Source organism: Manis pentadactyla, chromosome 1 (genome assembly GCF_030020395.1).
Source record: "Manis pentadactyla isolate mManPen7 chromosome 1, mManPen7.hap1, whole genome shotgun sequence".
Taxonomy (NCBI): Eukaryota; Metazoa; Chordata; class Mammalia; order Pholidota; family Manidae; genus Manis; species Manis pentadactyla.
Genome location: NC_080019.1, coordinates 7,627,397 through 7,650,951, shown reverse-complemented (window position 1 = coordinate 7,650,951; position 23,555 = coordinate 7,627,397). Strand labels below are relative to the sequence as shown.

The 23,555-nt window shown below is 38.5% G+C and overlaps 1 protein-coding gene and 1 long non-coding RNA gene across 6 annotated transcripts in view; one reads left to right on the top strand and one right to left on the bottom strand.

Annotated features, from left to right (window-relative positions):
• Window positions 1–4,869: 4,869 nt before the first annotated feature.
• On the bottom strand, window positions 4,870–8,792 carry LOC118914300 (uncharacterized). Its single transcript, XR_005025553.2, has 3 exons — window positions 8,482–8,792; window positions 7,124–7,163; window positions 4,870–6,668 (listed from the first exon to the last, which is right to left on the bottom strand). It is a non-coding gene; the product is annotated as an uncharacterized LOC118914300 (long non-coding RNA).
• A 72-nt stretch (window positions 8,793–8,864) lies between these two features.
• Window positions 8,865–23,555, top strand: part of FZD3 (frizzled class receptor 3) — an 83,971-nt gene continuing 69,280 nt past the window's right edge. The window contains exons 1-3 of one of the 5 annotated variants that reach the window (XM_057506376.1): window positions 8,935–9,007; window positions 13,005–13,042; window positions 16,706–17,227. In XM_057506376.1, coding sequence (XP_057362359.1) covers window positions 17,039–17,227 — 189 coding nt within the window. In that variant the 5' untranslated portion in view covers window positions 8,935–9,007; window positions 13,005–13,042; window positions 16,706–17,038. Of the gene's footprint in view, window positions 9,008–13,004; window positions 13,043–14,406; window positions 14,915–16,705; window positions 17,228–23,555 lie in introns of those variants that run through there. The other 4 variants (XM_057506300.1, XM_057506335.1, XM_057506267.1 and 1 more) reach the window with 4 other exon arrangements.

Genomic DNA, 23,555 nt, shown 5'->3' with positions numbered 1-23,555 from the left:
AACTTCCTATCACTTACAGAATGCCTGTCCATTAGAGGGATAGTTTAAGGCGGAAAACATCTAAGGCAGATTGGTGGAAGTTTCAATATACATCCTCAGTGTTTCTGCTTGTTCTGTCTTCCTTCTTCTTTGAAGGTGGGTTTCATTTTGGGGCCGGGGTTTGCTTGCCTGATTTACGGGCTCCAAAAATTACTGTACAGCAGCACATATTGAACAATTGTAAAAAAATCATTAGTTTTTGGGTAATTTGGGATTCCCACAAATGCTAGATCTAAATCTTTGAGGCTCTTGCTTGACTTGAGATATTCTCTTTCGTGTTTAAATTATAGCCGGAGAGAAAGGCAATGATTTAAATCTACAGGGGCATCATTAGACCATACCTTCTTGCACTCACCTGCTGCCACCATACCCCTGCAATAAAGGGGGCTCAGATTAGCCCTCACATTCTTCTTAGGCCCTATAAGCTAATTATCGGAGTCACACATGATTAGCTAAGTTGCAAAAGGCACAAGATATTATTTTATTATAGTATTAACTGGCAGTTATGAAAGTATCTGTGAGCAAGCAAATTATAGATGCAAAACATGGTCACTGAGTCTAGATTTGCCCATTTAAAAAGCACATACTTTTTTTGTTCTTATTTACGTTTGACATTTCTTCTCTTTAAATCAGTTTTTAACCCTCTTGTTTTTGGTGGGGGGAGGGCCATAAAACTCTTTGAAAATGTGATGAATATTATGAATCCTTTCCTTAGAACTATGCACATGAACATAAAATTTTGCTTACCCCAGGTTAAAAACACCTGCTGTAAGCTGAGAAACTCTCTCTTTTTCCAGTTTGTGTAGGAAATAAACTAGGCACAATTTCTGAATTAGGACAAAATAGCTTTTCTAGGGCCTCCCCAAGGCTCTGTACTGGTTGTTTTATTTTTCCTGATTCCTCAGAGCTAGAAATCATTTGAATTAGGCTTCAAATCAGTTTGAGAAAAGTTTGGTTTTCAAGAGATGAGCCTGGCTGGGAGAGACAGCCTTCTTGGTAACAGTCCTACTGAAGCATGCGAAGGGGGCACCCTGCCCTGTCTTTTGCCATATCCTTTGGCAATTTTTTCCTCTTTGCTCCATTCCAGAAGATGGGCAGTGTGCTTATCAGCATGCACATACATGCCACAGTGTAGACTGCTCAGGACTATTACAAAGACTGACATTGTTACACAACCTACAGAAAAAAAATAATTGCTCCCACCCTGTCAACAAAACAAAGCAGTTGTCTTCTCTTCTTTCTACATATAAAGCTTGCTGTTGCTCTTTTGTGACTTCTGTGGCCCTTAGTGGCTGTCCTTGCATGTTCACCTTTAATTTTCCTTTGGATAAATAGGAAAAAAGAGGGCCTATGACTCTAGCTCCTAATGTATGGTTCCAACTCCATGTTCAATAGCAAGGATGGGTCCTCTGGAAATGTTCCAGACAGGTAATGCTCCAGCCCCATCTCCCAAGCCATTCTTCACACTGTCACCATTTTCAACTTTACAAAGGACCTATTACACCTTTGTTAAGGGTACAAGGCTGAATCTCTGCTTTAACAGAGCTTACAGTCTCCAATTAGATAGGTTTTTGTTTTTTTTAACAAATAAGAATTTTGTAACAAAACAGCAGCAGAATCACAGAACTCAAGAATGGACTAACAGGTACCAAAGGGAAAGGGACTGGGGAGGATGGGTGGGTAGGGAGGGATAAGGGGGGGAGAAGTAGGGGGGTATTAAGATTAGCATCCATAGCGGGGTGGAAGAAAGGGGAGGGCTGTACAACACAGAGAAGACAAGTAGTGATTCTACAACAGGTTGCTACGCTGATGGACAGTGACTGTAAAGGAGTATATAGGGGGGACCTGGTATAGGGGAGAGCCTAGTAAACAAAGTATTCGTCATGTAAGTGTAGATTAATGATTAAAAAAAAAAAATGCAGTTCCTATGTGGTGACCTCTAATGAGTTCTACACAATGATATAAAGGACATATAAAAGTGTAGGCAAAGGGTCTGTTTGTGTTTATACAGAGGATCAAAGCCTAATTTGGCTACCCCGAAAATGAACTAAGAAACGATATGAAAGAGAACTTCCAACATCAGCACTCTCGGGAAGACTCATGCCAGAAGATGATCATCAAAAAACCCCAACAAAGATCCACGCACTGCTACAGCTGTAGATGCACTCATCCCACCAGCTCCTGGACTTGCCATGGGAATGAAGGAGATATCTAAGCTGGCCTGTGCATACAGTAAAACAACCAATTTGACTGGATCTATACTGTTGGAACTCAACCAAGAATTAGGAGAAGTGCAAATTGTAGCGCTCCAAAATCTTACAACTACAGACTATTTACTGTTAAAAGAACATATGGGATGTGAACAGTGCCCAGGAATGGGTTGTTTTAATTTGTCTGATTTTTCTCAAACTATTCAAATTCAGTTAGATAATAACCATCATATCATTGATAAGTTTTCACAAATGCCTAGGGTGCCTAACTGGTTTTCTTGGTTTCACTGGAGATGGCTGGTAATTACAGGTATGCTTTGGTTATGTAACTATACTCCTATTATGTTAATGTGTGTGCGCAATTTAAGTAGTAGCTTAAAATCTATACATGCTGAAGTTACTCTACAAGAAGATATGTCAAAGAAATAATCAATCTTCCCATGTTTTCTCCCGCCTGCTACTTCTATAGCTTTTCTTCTTCCTTCCTAATTACAACGAATTCTTAAATAGAATTCGAGCCTCATATCAAATTTACTGAGTATCATAACTCCTCCAAGTGGTAAAGATACCTCAAGACAAATGCTGGGCATAGAAGCCACAGGGCATAAATATGCAAAGAAATAAAAAGCTAACCATTTCAAACAATAAGGCTTCTCTCTCACTTACCAACTTAACATTTCCCTGTATGGCCCCGGAAGATGACTGGTTAGCCAGAGACGGGTAAGATTCCTCAAGGGAGGAACAACCTAAGACAGGCACAGTCGCAGGGGGGTCATCAGGTGAGAAATTGGGGATCAACAGAGGTGAGGCTTAGAACCTCACCCCCCCTGTTCTGAGAGAAATCTTCTGCATATGTGGATGTTTTATTGCCCTTGTCTAGCTTGGATTAACACATAGTCTACAGGCACACACCTGATCATCTACATTTGCTCTCTTACAACACTAAACTATGTTTTCTACCTTTATGTTGTATCTACCTACCACTTCAGCATCTTATTAAAAATAATAAAGAGAGAAATGTGGTATCCACATATAAATCAAGTATAAAAATCAAATGTGTATTCATATTTGAACTGACTGTTTATAGTTCATAATGCATGAGCAAAACCAAAAGTTTCTGTGATGACTGCCCTTGTACTGTTCACCATGTAACTTATTCACTATGTAAGAATTTGTTCTCCATGTAAGAACTTGTTCGTTATGCTTCAGAAGATTGGAGACTGATGAAAATTAGGCTTGGGGTGGATTAATGATTGTGCATTGAGCATTGACTCCCCTATACATAATTTTATTGTTGTTAACAACCATTTGATCAATAAATATGAGAGATGCCCTAACAACAACAACCAAGAAAAAGTACACACTTCCAATTGTAAAATAAATAAGCAACCGGGATGTAATGTATAGCATAAGGAATATAGTCAAAATATTGTAACAACTTGGTATGGTGATAGCTGGTACTTAGAATTATCATGTATATAAATGTTGAATCACTGTGTTGTACACCTGAAACTAATGTAATGTAATACTGTGTGTCTGTGTCAACTACCCTTCAATAAAAAATAATTATCTAAAAAAAAAAAAAAAAAAAAAGAATTTTGTATATATTTAAGGTGTACAATGTGATGTTTTGATATATGTGTACATTGTGAAATGATTACCACAAACTATTTCACACATCCATCATCTCCCATAGTTACAACTGTGTGTGTATGTGTGTGTGTGTATAAGAGAGAACACCCTCTTAGCAAATTTCAAGTATACAGCATATTATTATTATTAACTATAGATACCATGCTGTATACTTGGTCTCCAGGACTTACTCATCTTGTAACTGAATGTTTGTACCCTTTAATCAGTATCTCCCATTTCCCCCTCACCCCCGCCCCTAGCCTCTGATACCCACCATTCTACTTAGGGATGTTTTCTGTTTTTGTTCTTTTTTTAAGGACCGGTTGATCATGTCACTTTTCAGCTCAAAAACTTCAGAGACTCACTAATGGCTACAGAATATCCAGGTTCCATAACATGCAAGTCTTGATCCACTATGAATTTACCCCAACCTACCTTCTGAGCCACATCCCTCTTTCTCTCCCTTCATGCACTGGCTGCCCAGGCATACTGAACTTTGAATCACTCAGACAACAGGGAACAAAACTCTGATGCTTGTTTGCTTATGTGGTTTCCTGACGCTGCTCATCTGAATCCTAATCTCAGTAGCACATAATGTGTTCAATACGTAGTCATCCAATCAACTGAACAAATGAATATAACGGTGGAGGGGAGGCAAATTAAGGATTAATATTCGTGGAAATGTAGGTAAAACTCAGAATATTATGAATTTGAGCATTGGAATTATGCTCAGGATTATCAGATTTTTATTGGAGTTATAGAGCATAGGATTGAGTTTCCTTGCGAACACACAACTCACCCATTGTGTGTACAGCAGTATTGCCAGAGAATGAATCTCAGGTATTATCAGGAAATAGGATATGGTTAGATTTAAATACAAATTCATCTTATATTCAGCTAGTTAGAAACAAAGCAAAAACTCGAATACAATACAAAGAGCTAGTGCTTGACAGCACAGAAATATTTTGTTGGTTGTTAATTTCCGAAGCATGGAGCACCTGGCACTCTAACTGCATCTGAAAAGCAGCAAAATGCAATCCCCAGGGGCCCTAACGAGGTTTTGTGAGAGGCACGGGTGGGGTGGTGTCTCAGGGTGGAGCTCTCGAAAAAGTCTCCATCTTTTTCTTGTTCGGCCCAATGCTCTCACCTCCTTAGCTCGTCTCCTCCTTCAAGCCTCAAGCGCTGGTGTTGCCATAGCTGCTTTTTCTTTGACTCTGTCCAGCCCACCCTGCCTACTTCCAGTAGTCCAATCACCATCTATAAATCCTTTCGCTGGCCCGGGGTCTCTTAGGCAACAATGTGTGATCTCTTGATTGGCCAGGAGATCCAGGAGGGCTGGCTCCAAAACTGGGCACACGAAGAACACTAAAAAGAGTGAAGGGTGGGAGCGGCTGCCATCTCCCAATACAATGCTAGAATGAAGATGCATCCAATCCTGAAACACGCCGCAATGAAAGCCTCATTCAAGACAAATTTTTGTTCCAAATCAGGCCAACCTACTGAGCATGCCCAATTGTATTCCCCTGGTCACACCGGAGCTCCGAAATGAAAGCTTCACTTTTCCAGATTTTAAGAGTGCCCAACAGGTAAAAGAAGGTTGGAGGGAAAATAATTCGATATCGGTTCAATGAAAGAGCACCTGCAACAAGGAGTGAAAGAGGTGGGAAAATTGCCTAACACACAAACTCACAAATGCTTCAACATGAATATTAATTTAGGAATAAGGTATTCAGGCCGACTGACCGATACTCTAGGGAACCAGCAGATGGCATGCCTTAATAAGAAAAACACCAAATTTGGGAAAATTTACAATCCGGTTTAATTTAATCAATTAAATTCATTGAGCACCCACCATGTAATAGAGGGCAGAGTGAGAACACAAGGATAAAAAAGAAGCCTACTGAGGAAGACTGGAAAATGCGATGTGCAAGTAACTTAATATAAGACCCACAGTGATAACTGCTGTGCTGGAACTATAAACAAGTGCTGGAGAATGGCTAAAAATTAAGAATTCTAGATGGTACTTCTTTGGCAAATGTAAAACACTTTTTGTGGGCAGCAGCTAACCCAAACCAAAAAACGGAGACAACTTTCCTTACTATATTTCCTAAAATAGACAAGAATATACTCTTCCAACTTAAATGTAAACCCTACATTTGTATTGGTTTGTAGTTTTGAAATAGGCAGCATTTTTATATCTCCAATTTTAAAAAAGCGCATAGAGGTTGTTGCTTTCCTTGAGTTAACAAAGGATCTGTAAGTGGCCAAACTGAAATTAGAACCGAGGTTGTCTGAATTCCAACCGGGTGGTTTTTCCACATGACCAGGTTGTATATAAATGGATAAACAAAGCCTTTGGGGCTGGAGGAGTGGCCTGGGGAAGGTACATAGACTCAATACTAAACTACCATATATTTACCAGTTAACATTTATGGTCTCAAAATGGGTTTATCCAGAAAGAGACCAGTTTTAACAATGTGCTGTGAGAATGCTGTGTCTGTGAAGTTCCTGCACGTTAAAGACTTTCTACTGGTGGTCATAACTGATGGAATGAAAGAGGTGGGATAAAAGAGAGCATCTCACTTTATCCCTGTTGGATTTGAATATTTTTATCCCAGAAAATAAGGTCTCTTTCGTCTCTTCTCTCAACCAGCACCACGGGGTCTCCTCTTGCTCCACATCTCATCCAACAGTCTGGCTGCTGATCTCCCTGCCGCCTCGTCTGAATGACACCATCCTGCTGTGCTCAGGGTGAGCACTCTCCGTATCCAAGATGCTTCAACATTACTTTAAAGTGAAACATTTCCAACATAAAAAAGAAGTTGAGACACTTGCATAAGGAACACACTTGTATCTTCACTGAAATTTTTAAAAAATATTAACATTTGTGCATCACGTGTGTGATGAACAGTTGAAGCCCCTTGTGTATAACTTTCCAGATCTCATTCCCTTTCTGCCTGTCTAGGGGCAACCACTGTCATGAAATTGGTGTGTAGCCTACTTGTCCATTTTGTATACTTTTTATGTATACTCCACCTCATAAACAATATGGCTAGGTGTTTTTAAAAATGTATAATAATTTACGTATCTTATAGCTTGCTTTTTTTATATTTCTGAGATTTAATCATGCTGATACCCTGGGTGATAATTTCTATGACATTTCCACCTCCCCATGTGAGCTATGATAAATCCTATGCCGGACAGTTTTCACAGGATGGTGTGTAAATCGAATAAAAATGCACCTAGCTGCACATCTTCAGAGGTCCCGCAGGTACAAGGGATCTGGAAATACACAAAGCAGGCACACACAGATTTTCACATTTGCTATTTGCCTCTTGTCTTGCCAATGGGTTTCAGCCCCAGGTAAGTTCACTATGGATTCAATGTGACCAAAGAAATGACAGTAGAACATTCTTGGGGTGAAAGGGTTATAACCAACTTTATTTCCACAGTGGCAGGTCAGTCACTAAAATCCCGTTCACTCAGAGTCTGCATGCAGCCAGCCAGGCTCTGCTTCTGGGCCTCTCTGCCTGCACAGCTGTCCTCTGGGCCTCCGTCCTTGGCACTGCCACCGCTCCAGCCTCTGCTCTACTCTCCTGCACTGGGCAGAGCTCTTCATATAGAGTCAATAACGACACGTGTGTAGTGAGCGAGCCAACCAGGGCCAGGTGAGAATCCTGGCCACAGGAACCTTTATTTTATCCGCACCTCCCCTCAGCCTGCCCTAGGACAGTGTTGACCCACAGACTTGCTTAGAATCAGCCTGTGGATAAAATGAAAGTTCCTGTGGCCAGGATTCTCACCCGGCTCTGGTTGGCCCATAATGAACTTGCCGGTGCTGAAACCCATTGGCAAGACATAGCCCAAGGATCAATAGTACTATTTTTAAAAAGTTACTGCACAAGTATTTATTTATTAAGAAAACTGAAAATGTCACTCCAGATTTCATTATGCTTTTCTTCAAAGCTCACCTTCTGATGTTAAACTGTATTTGTGGCTAAGAGAAATACTAAATTTTTGTTAAACATTGAGCACTTTTAAAAAACTGTGGTAAAATACACATAAAATTTACCATCTTAACCATTGCTTAAGCATACACTTGAGTAGTGTTAAGTACATTCACGTTGTTGTGCAACATGACCAATATTAGTTCAAGTCTTCTGTGCTGCCAGCAGAACAAACTGATGCCTGTGAAGTCTAAGTTGAAAAGGGACGGAAAGAGAGAGAGAAAGGTAGGTGCAACTGTGTAGTAAAAAAGAGCAGCTTTGGCTTTTAATGAATGCAGACTGTCAAAGCGCTCTGTGACTTTGGGTAAGTCGTTTACCCTTTCTGGGCGTTCTTTTTCTCGTCTTTAACACCAGAGGTTGGGTTTAGATGATCTGTAGGAACTCTTTCAGCTCTAAAATTGTTTATGTATAGAGAGGGTTAACATTTCCTAAGGACCAAAAGACGGGGAATGCCACCAGTATTACCACAAGCTGCACCTGTTCGCTCAGGTGTTGGCAGAACGGATGTAAACTGTTGAGGGGCAGGCATCCTGTCAGCTCTGTTGTTTCGGGTTGGAGCTTTGCAACAGGCCAGTTGCCTTGCCTACTTTTACCTGCACCCAGTGCCACCCTCGGCATTCGGTGACTCGTCTCTTGACCACCTCCCATCCCCGGGTCCAAGGCCGAGGCAATCGTTCTCAGAACAGGTTTCGACGGTGTTGCGGTAACAGCATCATAGGCTGGGTGAATGTCGCTGCGCAGTCTCAGCGGCGGAGGGAGGGCTGAGTGCGTTTAAGAAAAACGCTTCCAGAGCTCGGAACGACTCAGCCGGGGGAGGACAGCGCCAGGCGCCAACCACGGCGCGAGGCTGAGCAGAGCAGAGCAGAGCGAAGCGCTCCGCGCGCGCACCTCGCAGCCAGGATCAAAATGGAAAACAAGAGCGCTCAGCCGAGCGTGCGCGCCGCGCCTGCGCCGTGCGTGCGCGCGCGCGCTCCCTCCCCAGGCCGCGCGCTCCGGCGCTCGCAGCAGCTCGCGGTCGGTCCGAGGCGCGCGCCGGCGGGGCTCGCTCGCTCCGCGTACCTGAGGGACCGTCTCCGGCCAGCGCTGCAGCCCGGCTCGGAGCCCAGCCGGAGGTGCGAGGTGAGCGCCGGGACGGGAGGTGCCTCGCCGACTCGGCGGGAACGGGGCGCGGGGAGCGCGGGGACTGAGGAGCTGCCGCCGCCGCTGCCGCTTCTCTGCCTAACCCCGCGCTGAGGGGCCGCCGGCAGCCCCGGCACCTCCTCCTCGGGGATCGTTATTCGCGTCGCGACCAAAACAAAAGCCTTCGGCGCCAGGCTGGGGCGGGGGGCCGGGGGCTTCTCGGACGGCGCGCGCCGCGGGCGTGCGGGGGAGCCGAGTTTGGGGCTGAGGTGGCCGGATGCCCAGGGCCCTGCTTAACCCTCTGCGTCCCGAGCCTGCCCCGGGCAACCTGTGCGAGTGTGCCCCGCGGCTCCCCCTGCGCCCCCCGGGCGCGGAGCCTGCGCGGCGGCGGGGGCCGGGCCGAGCCCGCCGTGGGTGGGCGGCGCGGGGGCGGGCGGCCTGGCGGCCCGCGGCGAGCGCGGGTGGAGGATGCGGCCGCCCGCCCGCGCGGACCGTGCACCTTGGGCCCCGGCGCTCGGTGGGGGGCCGTCCCGAGCCCCGCGTTGGCGATCCCCTCGCCCGGACGTCGTTTAAGCCCTCGGCCGACCTCGTTTCCGATGCCCAAAAGTTGTTCCCTGCATCCCTTCAGTTTGCGAAGTCGGCCCTCCCTCCCCAGTGCTTCCCCAGACGCCCCCCTTTTACTCCGTTTGCGCCCTGGGGGTGCTGCCGGCTAATTAATAGGTGGCCCCCGAAATAAAGGTGCTGTTAAAATATTTCCGGGCATTTTAGCACCTTCCTAGAAGCTTTTTAAATCTCAGGAGGCTTGGAGGTTAGGTGCCGCCTCTAGAAGAACGAGGAATGTCTTTTTTTTTTTTTTGAGAACAAAAGCGCAGGGCATTAATTTAAATTGGCTAAGGAGTCGATGAAGTCAAGAATGTCTACCTTATAAAAGAGGTCCAGTTTTTTTACCCAGTATTACAATGAAATTTTAAATTTTGGTCCCTCCTGAATTTAGGCAGATGCAGCAGCAGAGCAGATAGGAATGACTGCTACATACAAGTGCCCAAACCAAATCTTATTTTATAAAAGTAGTTTTGATAGACCTGTAGTGTGTACTTATGGCCATTGGGTTACTTTGCAAAGTCAGTACCACAAAAGCAAGAAAAAAAAGATCAGACTGGTGTGGGGATGTCACCTCCTCCTCAGCCACCTTTTAGCCATGAGTGGTGTGCTGACAGTCTAAGGGAGAGATAAATCCTTAGTTCTGTTATTAAGAAGCCAATAATGCTTTCCATTTGTACTTTTAAGCAAATCAATACTATCTTTTTCTTCCGGGGTGGGGAGGGGGGGAAGCATTTACTTGAACTACCAAGCCACAACACAAAAGTGCAAAGATTGGGGGTTAGGTAGGAGGTGTAAAAGCTTATTCACAAGGCTGGCTTGGAAGGATAGAGCTAAAGATAAAATATGAAGATGCAGCCCTTCTGCTATCCTGTTGCCTTTACTTGAGTGAAGTAAGTTCCTCCTCTAACCCCCAGATGATTTGAGACAATCAGGAAAATAAGTATAATTAATAAAGCCTACCATCCTACCTTCTCTTTCCTACTACTTTTTTTTCCTCATCCATTAATATTGTCTACCCCCATGTCTCTCCTAAATCTCTAACAGTGTGTCCCATGAAGGGAAGAAGAAAGGACTATGGGCTCTTAAATTTCATTCGAACTTCATTTTGTGCTTTGAATACTTAGGTAGATTTTTCTTGGGAGTTGCATTATTTGAGATACTTGAAGTAGGGAAGGTTTTTAATCCTACTAAGTCCTGTGTTTCTCACTTGACATCAGGAAAAACTCTACCCAACTTAAATTTCGTATTAGTTTGTTAGTAAAACGATAGGTTTTTATACCCAAAACTTGTTTTGAGCATATTAATTTGTTGGTGTTAGGCTTTATTGTCTTCAGGAGACAGGTGGTAGGAAACAATTCTTAGCACATCTTTACCTTTTACAGAGGAAAGTGATGCTGGCCTCAGATTTTTTAAATCCCTGAAACTCTAGAACTATGGCTGCTTAAAGCAGCAGCTGCCCACAAAAAGAGCAATAATGTAAATAAAAAGAATGGTTTGGAAAACATGTGCTGGAGAAATTATTTGGGAAAAGTATGAAGTTGGAAAAAGATGTATAGCAAGGTCTGGAAGAAAGAAATGAAGGCTTTTAATATGGTATTTCCATAAGGCTAGGGTTAAACTTTGAAGAATATCAACTCTTCACTGGCTAGAAAAGAGTTTTAACAGATTGTTTTGTCAATAATTACTTACCTCTCTTTTGTTTTCCAATTCATTATGCTGAGAGCTATTGACAGTTTTGGTGGATCTGAGGAAGGTATTACATATGAAGTTTCAGATTACTATAACTAGGCTAGTGGGCTTTAAAAAAAAAATCCTGGTCCCCAAATGTTATCTCACTGAAGTAATTTATAGTCAGCATACAAACCATACACCCTTGCTAAGGGAAAAATCAGGGCTTGATATTAGAGAATTTTCTAATGATTTTAACTGGAAAGGGAAGCTGGGCTGGAATTTCAAACTGATTTTTTTTTTTAGTCCAGAATCTGGCCATCTTTTAACTTTACAGTTTTGTTTTCAGGTTAGTTTTAAAACATCTTCTGCTTTCTTTAGTCTTAAAAGTAATTTATAATTTGTAAAAGAGACTAGATTTTGATGCCAACTGTTCATTTAAATTTTGAATCTAGATGTATTTGTTTTTCCTGTTTGTTTTTTTAAAACCTTATCAGCACATTGGAAGATTAGGTTGTTGGTTATAATCAGTAGATGACAAGATGGAGTTTAAAAACTAGAGAGATGAAGTTGGTAAGATCAGAAGAGATCCTCACTCTGGGATTAACAGGAACCTAGGCCCTATAAATTAAATATGAAGTTATACAAACTTTCTTTTAGCAACCAGGAGACAATATTTTGAGAATGAACTTACTTTTTAAATAATAAGGTGTGGAAAGCCAAAGTCCAGAGAGACTACATGGATTTTAGGAAAAGTGTTAAAGTAGTGAGTATGTGCTTAGTGTCTATTTTGTCTTTAACAAGACAATGATTGCCTTGAGAGGAGAAACTTATTTAGAGCTAGGCACTGCTAATCCCTGCAATGCATTCTTGGGAAACTCCTCTAAAGGAAGACAAAGACTATCCCTCCTTTTCCCGCTGTAACTACTGTGTGTGAGGCAACGGTTTTGATGATTCTGAATTGGAAATACAAAATGTTGCCTGTATTTATAGGGTGTCAATAAAATTAAATGTAAACTGAGAATGATGGAATGGATCACTTCCTCCACAGAAGGTGTGAATTGGAATAGAATTGCTTAATATAATCTTTTGTTTGGGACCCTTCCTCTTGACAAACTCTCAGGGCCCCCTTTTGTCACTGTTTCTGGGATGCAGCCTGCTCTCCTCTTCACAGTTGCTACCTCCTCTCCTTTTTCCACCTGAGTTCTTTGGGTCTGTCTTTGCAGCCAGCCTGGGAAAGGAAGACAGTCTTTTACGATTGCACCCCCTCCCCTTTATTGCTATCCTTCAGAACAAACACTTGGCTTATTTTATTTTACGGTCTTTTAGTTTCTATAATCAAAAGAAAACTGCTCATTGGGGAATATCAGATTGCTGCTTTATACATTCATAAACACTAAAATGTAGACTTCAATGTATCTAGTCCTAATTTTGTTTTCTGATGGAATGACAGTCAACTTAAACTGAAACCAGTTTTCTAAATATCTTGTATTGCTCTATGGAGAAGTGAATGTGCCTCTTTTCCCGCAGGTAGGGCATGAACAACTGTTTCATGTCACTCACTTTTTGCCCTGACTCCTGAAGCTGTTCACTCCAGTTATGTTAACCCAGCAGGCCCCTTTATTCAGTTGAGATACTACAGATGTCTGTAGTAAAATATATAATATCAGTAAGAATGCCAAAACAACTGTTAGCATTTATTTAGTGAGTTGCTGTATTTTTGCAGGACCTCCTTGGATCCACAATCTTCTCTATGTCCTGCAGGTCTGTCCTACAGCTTTTCACATGATCCTGATAAGAAGCAGATTATTCATTGTTACTGAAGAGCGACTTGGAATATATATATATATATATATATATATATATATATATATATATATATATATATATATATATATAAAGTGTGCATATATACCATTTGATGGAGCTGATAGGTGTTTGATTTTATCAATGTTGTATATCAGTTTTTGACTCATGCTAACTTGATCATCACTTTTTTGCTTTTCTTACTATCTGCAGTAGGACAGTAATGTGTCCCTTGGCTTGTTGCTTAATTAGCAGCCAATAAATCAGTGACTCAACTTGTATTTATTTTTGTCATCTAGACAGCACATATTTATAGATTTAGCAGTTAATTGTTCCATACATAAAATAAGGTACCATAGGTACTTCTATAAAATCTCAGAGCATTTATAATTCTTGATTTTTAAACAATCAAAGCAGTTTTATTATAGTCTATGTACATACATTTTTTTGACAAAAATGGGATATGTATGCTGTTTTGAAAATGTTTTTATGATTTTTACATGCTGTATTGTGTTACTGTGTAAGTAAATAGAGATTTTGCTCTTTTTGGTGACTAATATTCTGTTATATGGTGTACTATAGTTTTTTTAATGAATCCTTTATTGGTGGGCTTTTAGGTTTCTAGGTTTTTACTTTATACAGTGTTACACTAACATTTTGGTTAGGCATTATGTGTACTTGGGTGTTTACTTTCTTAGAATAAATTATAGAATAGATTTACTGCATCATATTGTCTACATTTTAAGGCCTTTTGATGTAAGTAGCTGTTTTTATAGTTTATATTCCCACCAACAGTATTTGAAAATGTTGACATGGTGAAAATGTTCTTTTCCCTGCATCCTCTCTTAGACCGTATTCTCCATGTTATTTTTGCCCATCTGATTGGCAATTTTTTTTAAGTAAAGTTAAATATCTTTTCAAGAGTTTTGTTGGCTTTTTGTATTTTTAAAATAAATTTATGTCATTTTCCCATTTTTCTATTTAAGTGTTGTTCACCTGCTTTGATTTTTAGAATTCTTTTTATGTATTACTCTTGCTAAGCACATAAGTATATCTAAATATACCCACAGCCTTTTAACTTACTCTATTTTAGGATACCATTTCTCAAAATATGACTTGCAGACCACTTGTAACAGTACCTGAAGTAATTCATTCTGCAGTTCATTCATTCTGTAATTCATTCTACAGAGATTGAGATTTTATAGACCTGTGAGGAGATCTGTGAATCTGCTACACATTAAAGCTAGAGAACCTCTGATTTGGGGGAAATATAAATTATTTAAGATTTTTTACTGGACGTATTTTCTGTCTCCCTGAATCGCACTGTTCTTTTTCTTACTTATTTTAATAATCATAAACTACAGTCTTGATATATATATTAAGATCGTCATCCTACCCCAGCCTAACAATAGATTTTACAAAAGTATTTTAATGTTTGCTACATTGGATGTCATACTACATAAAGGAAGCACTTTTATAAGATGGTGGGAAACTTCACCTGCAAATGAGGCAAAAGTAATAAGAGGAAATCAGGTAAAATAGATGGAGTAGGCAGAAGTATAAGGGGGTGTATCATTTAGTTTAAAAAACTCAGTGGGGTATTTCTTATTTCTTCCTCAAGTTTTATGTGGTAGTCTTTGAACCATAAGTTTGAAACTCATAACTGCTTGAAAATAGATTAGTCTAAGTAAAAATTTTGAAATTCTTGGTATTACTATATACATATTCAGCAAGGAGCAATGTTAGTTTTTTTTCTTCTTTCTTTTTTTTAGTTGCAAGGAGAGGAACATGCATAAGGAACAAACTACAAAGAATTACATGGATGTTTTGGTACTGACACCAAGTAAAGTCTTCAGCAGTTATTTGACACATATTTAATGATAATGCATAATTGTTACTATGCTGCATGTAATTAAGCTTTAATATAAATAAATGACCATGTTTAATATCAGTTTTCTATAGCCAGATCTCACATTTTGGGGCCATCTTGAAGGAGGGAAAAAATATGGGAGGCCAAGAAGCTGTCACAGAGATGGCTGATTTAGACATTTTGGTATAGAGAGATTAGGCATTTTGGGCGGGGATTGCTCATAACTTCAGTGTTCTTAATTCTAGAGACTACACAAACCAAGACCATCTTCTATTAGAGGAAAAAATTGGGAAGATACAGCTATTGCTTAATTTTCTCCGAATAGTTTTTTCTGCCTAGTAGCTAAAGTTTGGGATGCAGAGGTCTGCATCATTGATGGTCAGTGAGCAAGGGACATTTCTTGCCCTCTTTAAGCCAAACCAGTTCCAGGTCTCAAGGTCTAAGCTGTTATGGGCCCTCGTATTTAAGTTGCCTATTAACCTGGGTCTCTGAGCATTTCTGAGCCTGAACTTATACCATGTTTTCCCAACTTAGGCTGTCCATTGTAGCAAATCAAAAATACCCAATGCAATGTGAAACAAAATGAGATAAAAGCATTTGACATCATTGCTAAACCAAATGAAATATGATATAGCTTAGAATATGCATTATTCTTACCAAACCTACTTTCCACTCCACCCACACCCTCCCAGCCCTAAAGATAATGTATTTTTGCCCTGGAAAAGTAGGGGCAAGTCAGAGATTTAGCTTAGTAGAAACTGTAACGGGATCATTCCTATTACTGCTATGACTTTTTGGGGATGATTTCTATTCTCTGCAGTCTGGCTGTATAATAAATTTTTCAGTCAAATGTTTCTACATTTGTGGTACTAAAGTTCTTGCATTATCTAAAAAGATGACATAATGTTGGGAACATTTACTGATACTACTTTTAGAATCTTCTAATTTGCCAGTTCAATATTGGTTGATAGAAGTAGGCTTTGTCTCAGTTGTAACTCAGTAATAAAGCTACCTAATGTTTGATGCTACTATACTATTTATAAAGGGCTTTTATATACATTATCTCATAATTCACTCATATCCTTGTTAAGAGAAGTGCTTTTTCAGGAAGAAAAATTCTGCATTCAGAGAAGTTAAGTGATATGTTTACACAGCTAGTAAGGGGCTTAAGTCCTTATCTTTCAACTTATTTATGTATCACCTCTTTCACAGATAGCTTCTGCCAAGTCAGTTAATGTAAAAATTCGCTATTATGGATAAAACACATATAATAAATTTTAAATTCAGTAGCTTTGATTCTGATGATGGCAGATATCTGAATAAAAGTACAACAGCATAAGAATTTTGCAAATGGATCAGTGATATCTCATGACACATGAAAAACTGCAATCATAGACAAATTAAACCATATGTTTTTATAAACAACTGAGAAACAAAAATTTGCCTTGAAATGGTGTGTAGGGATTGTTTTAGTATTCCTGTAATATAAAAGAAAAAGTAGAAAAACTATACTGTATCTGTGAAATACCCATGTATTTTGTCTATTAGGTCAGTATATCTCTCACCAAAGATTATTTTCTTTATTTCTCTTTCCGATAAGTCATTGTTGGTGTATAGAAATGCAACTGATTTTTATATATTGATTTTGCATCCTGCAACTTTACTGAGCTCATCAAAGATTTTAACATTAAGTCTACGGTATTTTGAGAGGAAATTACTAATTTCTCACATTTTTAAAAAATACTTTTCAGATACTTCAATCAAAGGAAGAAATAGCTCTTCTCCTAAGATGGAATCTGTTGTTTGGGAATGTGGTTAATCAACTTGATATGTTGGCCAAATGTGCCCTATCTAATAAAATGAAAAGAAGAGACAAGATGATGTCATTTTCCCATATTGTGAAACCAAAAACAAATGCCTTTTGTGAGACCAAACTGACAAACCTCTGATGGTGCAGAGGTTTGAAGAACTTAACAGTGAGATATAGAAGAAATACTTTCAAGCTGAGACCTGCAGGTGTATAAAGATCTAAAATACATATTGAGTAGGCCTGATCATTTGAATCTCATTCAGATCCACGAAGGATGGCTATGAGTTGGACTGTCTTCTGTCTTTTGCCCTTGACTATGTTTGTGGGGCATATAGGTGGGCACAGTTTGTTTTCTTGTGAACCTATAACCTTGAGGATGTGCCAAGATTTGCCTTATAATACTACCTTCATGCCTAATCTTCTGAATCATTATGACCAACAGACCGCAGCTTTAGCAATGGAGGTAAGACTTGATCTATTCTGACGTATCTTAGCAAATGATTAGTATATTGTCCTATTAACTTATTTAATGAATGTGTCCAATAAACAATAGAAAAAATGTTATTAACTATATTTTGTACAATAAAAATTATACATTTAGGTTTAAACTCTAATAAATTGAGGAATTCATGTTTGGGGAATGTTATTCTTGATCTATATTTTAGACATTATGCTTTTATGAAGAAATGTGTTACCCTGGAACATGGGCAATAATAGCCATTTAGAAGTTTAAAATTGTCCAAGTTATGAAATGATTACATATTTTCTGTTACTAGCCTGATGATAAAACTTTAAAGAACAGAATATAATAATATTCACAATTCAGTCATTAAGTATTGAAATAAAATTTTGCAAAATAAGTTATTTTGTTTAGCCTTTAGGCTGGTGGTTATAGTATTTGAATTTTATTAAGTACTTAAAATGATTCCCCAGTTTTACCAAGTTCACATCAATTTAAGAAAGGTGACTCCCAATCAATGTATGAGTTATCTGTTTCTTGATCTCACAGGCTTTGATAAAAATCGGTTGCCTTATTTGGATTTTTCTAATGGTAATTCTTCAGGCACTTTTTAATGATTACACCTTACAAACTATGATAAACTAATGAATATATTTAGTAATAGTTTTAAATAAGTAGACATGTGTTTCTATAGTGGCTTTAACATTGTGGACAAGGATATATTTACCAGATAGGAACTAGGAGGCATATGGTGGCAGTAGGGAATATAGGCTTTCGTATTATACCAACCTGAGTTTCAGTTCTACTCTACCAGTTCTGTACTTCCTTACTGTAGTTTTTTTGTGCTTGTAAAATGGAGCTAATTATAATCATATAGGCTTTTGTCAGGTACAAAGTAAAAGCACATGTATTAAGTACTTGGCATAGTACTCCAAAAGTGATAGCTTTTGCCATTTGCCTATATTCTCATATTAATATGGCTATATAATACATACATCTCACATAATTTCTCAATATTATAGTAAAACTCAAAGGTTAATTACTTCCAAGTATACTAATATAAATCTGGGGAAACTTGTTATTCATAGATTTTGAAATGTGGAGGGCATCTTATATATTCCAAATATTAGAAAATGCTGTAGAGGTTGAACAAAACATTTTCTACTCTTCTGATTATACAGGGTCTAACTTGTAAAGAAAGATTTGGTATAGACTGTCAGATTGGGATATATGAAAATTGGTATTGGTTTAATACCCATACAGTAATTTGATTCCAGGCGTGATAGTCACTGCTGTGTGTCAAAACCATCAATTGTTTCCACAAAATTTGAAGTAAGGAATACCTTTGTTTTTAGTATCATTTTAAGTCAGTCATAACTCCTTTTGAAAATAAATTGGGTAGTAAGAAGCAAGCCCTAATGATGTTTGTACTGATTTAGATTCAGCTTTTGAATCCTGCCATGTAGTAGCTTTGAGATCTTGTACGAGTCACTTAACATCCCTGAGCCTTGGTTTCTTCATTTGTGAAAAGGCAGTAATAAAATACTTCCCAGGACTGTTAGGATTAAATGAGGGGTTTATGAAGTAGCTGGCATAATGTATGGCGCACAATAGATGATTCGTAAATGCTAATTCTATTCCAAGTTCCATTTCTAAACTATGGTAGCAAGAAAGTATTAGAAAAATGGTGTATTTGTTCCAAATGAACTTGCATCCGAAGTTGTAGGCTCATAGGACATTTGGAATGATGGCTTGGTAAGTTCTCACTGCCCTCTTCTTAAACATGCCCATGTAGTCTAGATATTTTTATCAGTAATGAGATTGCTTCTGTTTGAATTGGACACATTCTAGGGAAAGCACCTAAGTGGACAATCATTTCTAAGAGAAGGCTCTAGGGATTTCAAGTGATTAATGTTGGGGACAGTTGCTTATTGCATCGTTGTCATATTAGGACAGAATTGTCAGGCAGTTCGAGAGTGTAAAGTTTCTGTAATAGCAAAGGGCATCGAAACTCATCAGTCAATACAGCAGTTGTAAGTAAGGGTTCTCAAGTCCTCATAAGAATTTGAATCTGCTGACAACATCCTTCATCTCTGATCCTGGAACTTCGGATATGTCTGCCTGCTTTTACCAGGAGCAAGGAATTAGAGCAAGCGTCACAGCACATTCTCGAGTATTCACTGGGGGGATGAATTGAAAGAATTTCCTAGGTGTAGCATCTTTCAGTAGGCCCAAGTTTCACTTCTGTTTATGGTTAATTCCTGTACTGATGTTTGGTGAGTCAGAAAGAGTGCCTGGAACAGAGTAGTATATGGTGGTGAGCAACAGATACCACACATGACAGGGAGTGGAGAATCTCGGTTATTTAAAATTTGATTATTCACAATCAACAAATTGAAGGTTCTTTGATTATTTATAGAGGATTCCTAGTGTGTGCTTTCATTGAAATAGGGGCATGTTTATTAAATAAATGGGATAATATAAGTGTCAATTCATTAAGTTAGAAAAGAAAGATCATTGCTAGTATGTTTATTTCTCTATTCCTCCCTTCCAAAACATGCACATCTACACACAAACATACACACTAAACTTTTCTAAATTCTTAACTTGATGTTTCTTTTTTTTACCCTGAATATCAGTGACTTTTGATACAGAAAGAAATTCTCATTTCTGAGTTGCCCAACCTGGAACTGTCCAAACTGTCCAAATTGTCCAGAAAAAAGCAAAATTTTTGAGATCTGCCCAGCTTGGACAATAAATTGCCAGCAAATTGTCAGTAACTATCTTTGCCAATCCACTTTTTATGAGGTATTTATGACTAGTGATAAAAGAGATCTGAGCAGGTTTTTCCCCTACACCAAGTAATTAAACCCAGCTGAATAGGAGGAGGACAATTTAGTAAAAAAATACTGTAAAATAGGGATAGGAGATTTTATTCTGCCACTTACTAGTTTTTGACTTTTTGTATTCGTTTCCTCTAGGAAGTAATTTTTTTTCCTGTTTGTTTTACAAGCTTACTATTAAGATTAAGTGATGTGTATATTAACTTTGAAAAGCTAAAGTGCTGTGTGAATGCAGAGCATCAGTCTTTGTTGTTTAACACCCTAATTTCAGTTGGTATGTGGAACAAGCAATCTTTAATGTATTTGGGAACTTGATTCTTTGTCTTTAAAAAAATTTTTTTTTAAAAAACTAGACCTCTGTAGGATAATCAGAGGGACAACTCCTGGGATGTCTTGTGTTTGCCTCCATTTCCAGTTTATTTTTGTCATTCTCATTAAAGATTTTCTATAGCATGGGAAGCTGGCACTGGGGTAGATCCTAGTGGGAACACAGATTAAAAGCCTGAACATTCTTGGTATCTGAAGTATGTTTGAACCAATTTCCCAGTTATCCAAACTCAAGTTTTACTGTCTTTTTTTTTACTTTTTACTATAGCAAATTTCAGTTACATAGAAATATAGATAGGATAGTATAATGGACACCATATACCCATCATCCAGTTAAAAAAATTATCAACTCATGGCTAGTTTTATTTCATTTATGAGTGAATGTCCTACTGGGTTACTTTAAAGCAAATCCCAAACATCATAATTTCATCCATAAATATTTCCATATCTCTAAAAAGTAGGGCTTTTTTCAAAATATATAAACAGCATACCTTTATTATTTCCTAAATGTCATCAAATATCCAGTTAATGTTCAAATTGCTGTGAGATTTTCCATTTTCTTACAGTTGACTTTTCAAATCAGGGTTCATACATTGCATTCAATTGTTATGTCTCTCAAGTCTTTAATACGTAGTTTCTCCTTCCTTTTCTCCTCTCCCTTTTTTCTTCTGTTTGCTTTATATCGTTTCTCGTAGTCTTTATTTTGCTGATTGCATCACTGTGGTGCTAGTCACCATGTGTGTCTCCTTTTTTAAATTTTTCTTGGATATTCCACAGTGGTATTTATAGATAGTCCTCACTAAAATTCTTTTCCTCATTGTGGTGAAATATACATAACACAAAATTTACCATTCCAGCCATTTTTTAGTGTACATTCACCTTGTTATGCAGTCATCACCACCATCCATCTTTAGCAGTTTTTCATCTTCCAAAGCTCAGACTCTGTGCCCATTAAATAATAACTCCTAATTCTCCCCTCCTCCCATCCCCTGACAAACGACCATTCTTCCTTCTTTCTCTCTTTCTGAATTTGACTACTCGGGTACCTCATATAAGTGGAATCATACAATATTTATCCTTTTGGGACTGGCTTATTTCACTTAATGTCTTCAAGGTTCATCCATGTAGCATGTGCCAGAATCTCCTACCTTTTTAAGGCCAAATAATATTGTGTGTACCACCATCAAACACTTGGGTTGTTTCTGTCTTTTAGCTATTATGAATAATGCTACTATGAACACAGTTGTACAAATATCTGTTCATTCAGTGTTTTTGGAAGTGGAATTGCTGGATCATGTGATAATTCTGTGTTTAGTTTTTTGAGGAACCACCATATGGTTTTTCACAGCAGCTGCTCAATTTTACATTCCCATCAGAAGTGCAAAAGGTTCCGATTTCTCCATATCCTTGCCAGTACTTGTTATTTTCTGTTTCATTTGCCTTTTATGATAATAGCATCCTAATGAGTACAGAGTTGTCCCCATTTTTTCAATTCAGTTCCTATTGATGGATGTTTGGGTTGTTTCCTGTCTTTTGCTGTTGAAAAAGAGCTTGTACCCAGTGTTCATCTTTGCGTGTCAGCACCTAACACAGTCCCTCACATGTAGTAACTGCTAAATAAATGCTTGAATTAATTATGGCCTTTATAATCTATAAATTCCTTAAGAGGCAGTGATAATCATAGTCATGACTATTATGGTGTGGTGTTGCACCTAAGCACTTAATCTCCTGAGGTTGAATATAGTAGTGTGCTTGGTGAGGGTGTTGATGGTAATCCCAATACCAAGGGTACCACAAACCTATGAACACTGGTGTTTCACTTTGCCTTTTTTGGGGGGATAGGGAGAGGCTGGTCAAAGTGACTTGTAGCTTTCAACATTATGTTTTTGCACTTACAGGTGATGTATATTTAAGCAAAAGAGTAGAGAAACCCACCTTTCCCATCTCTGGGTCTTTGATGATATTCCTTCTGCCTTAAATACAGCTGACCCTTGAACAAAATGGGTTTGAACTGTGTGTGAATGAATCCACTTATACGTGGGTTTTTTTCAATAAATACATTGGAAAAATTTTTTGAGATTTGCAACAATTTGAAAAAACATTTTATTTTCTCTAGTTTACTTTATTGTAAGAATACAGCGGATAATATGTATGACATACAAAATAGGTGTCAGCCAGCTGCTTATGTTATTCCAATCTCTGTCGGAACGCTTCCAGGCAGCAGTAGGCTATTAGTAGCAAAGCTTTTGGGGAGTCAAAAGTTATACACAGATTTTCAACTACATAAGGGTCGGCACCCCTAACCTCTGAGTTGTTCAAGGAGTCAACTGTATTATCCATCAGATTTACTTCCATTATTATCTCTTTTTAGGTTAATATTAAATCGGTGGTTTTCCCTCAGCAAACAATTTAGTGAAATGCCTTGAGAAGTCTATTGTGTGACAAGGAGGCTAGCCAGGAATTAAGAAGCTTCTAAATTGAAAAATGTACATACAAGTAGTGGAGAATTAGTTGCATTTAGTTATTTCTGACTCTAGGGAAAAAAATAGCAGTTAAAATCTTTCACTGATTTCTGTGACCGATCACTTGAATATCTTTAAAATAGCTATTTTCAATTAAATCATTAGGTGTGAAATTTGGTTTGTAAAATTTTATCTTTTGGGATAAATCATGATACTTGTTCATCATACTTTAAATATTAAAAGTTTACTTTCTGAAGAAAAGTCAAATTTTATGCGCTACTTTGGAAACTCCCTTTTGACCTAAAAATACTTTCCTGTGATAATGGCAAATTGCTGCAGACCAACTCACTGAAAGACTGTTAGAAAATATTTAATGTGTGGTCACGAGATTTGTAAAAGAAAAGCAAATCTGTGGGATTAAAAGTGTCTTACAAACCTAGTTTTTTAAAAATACATAATCTTAAAAGTTTTAGACCTTTTCTTAGAAGCTTATTTTTACAGAAAAGTTTTTTTTTAACCAGAAAGACCTTTTTTAAATGTCTTATTTTTAATCACTTAAAATTATTCTGAAAAGTTGGTTTTGAATTATTTCTTATCTAATTTGGATCTGAAACAGAATGATTACTATTTTTTAATTTCCAAGACCATTTTACATTTGGTTTCATATTTAATTAATTTAGTCATAATATTCCCAGGCCC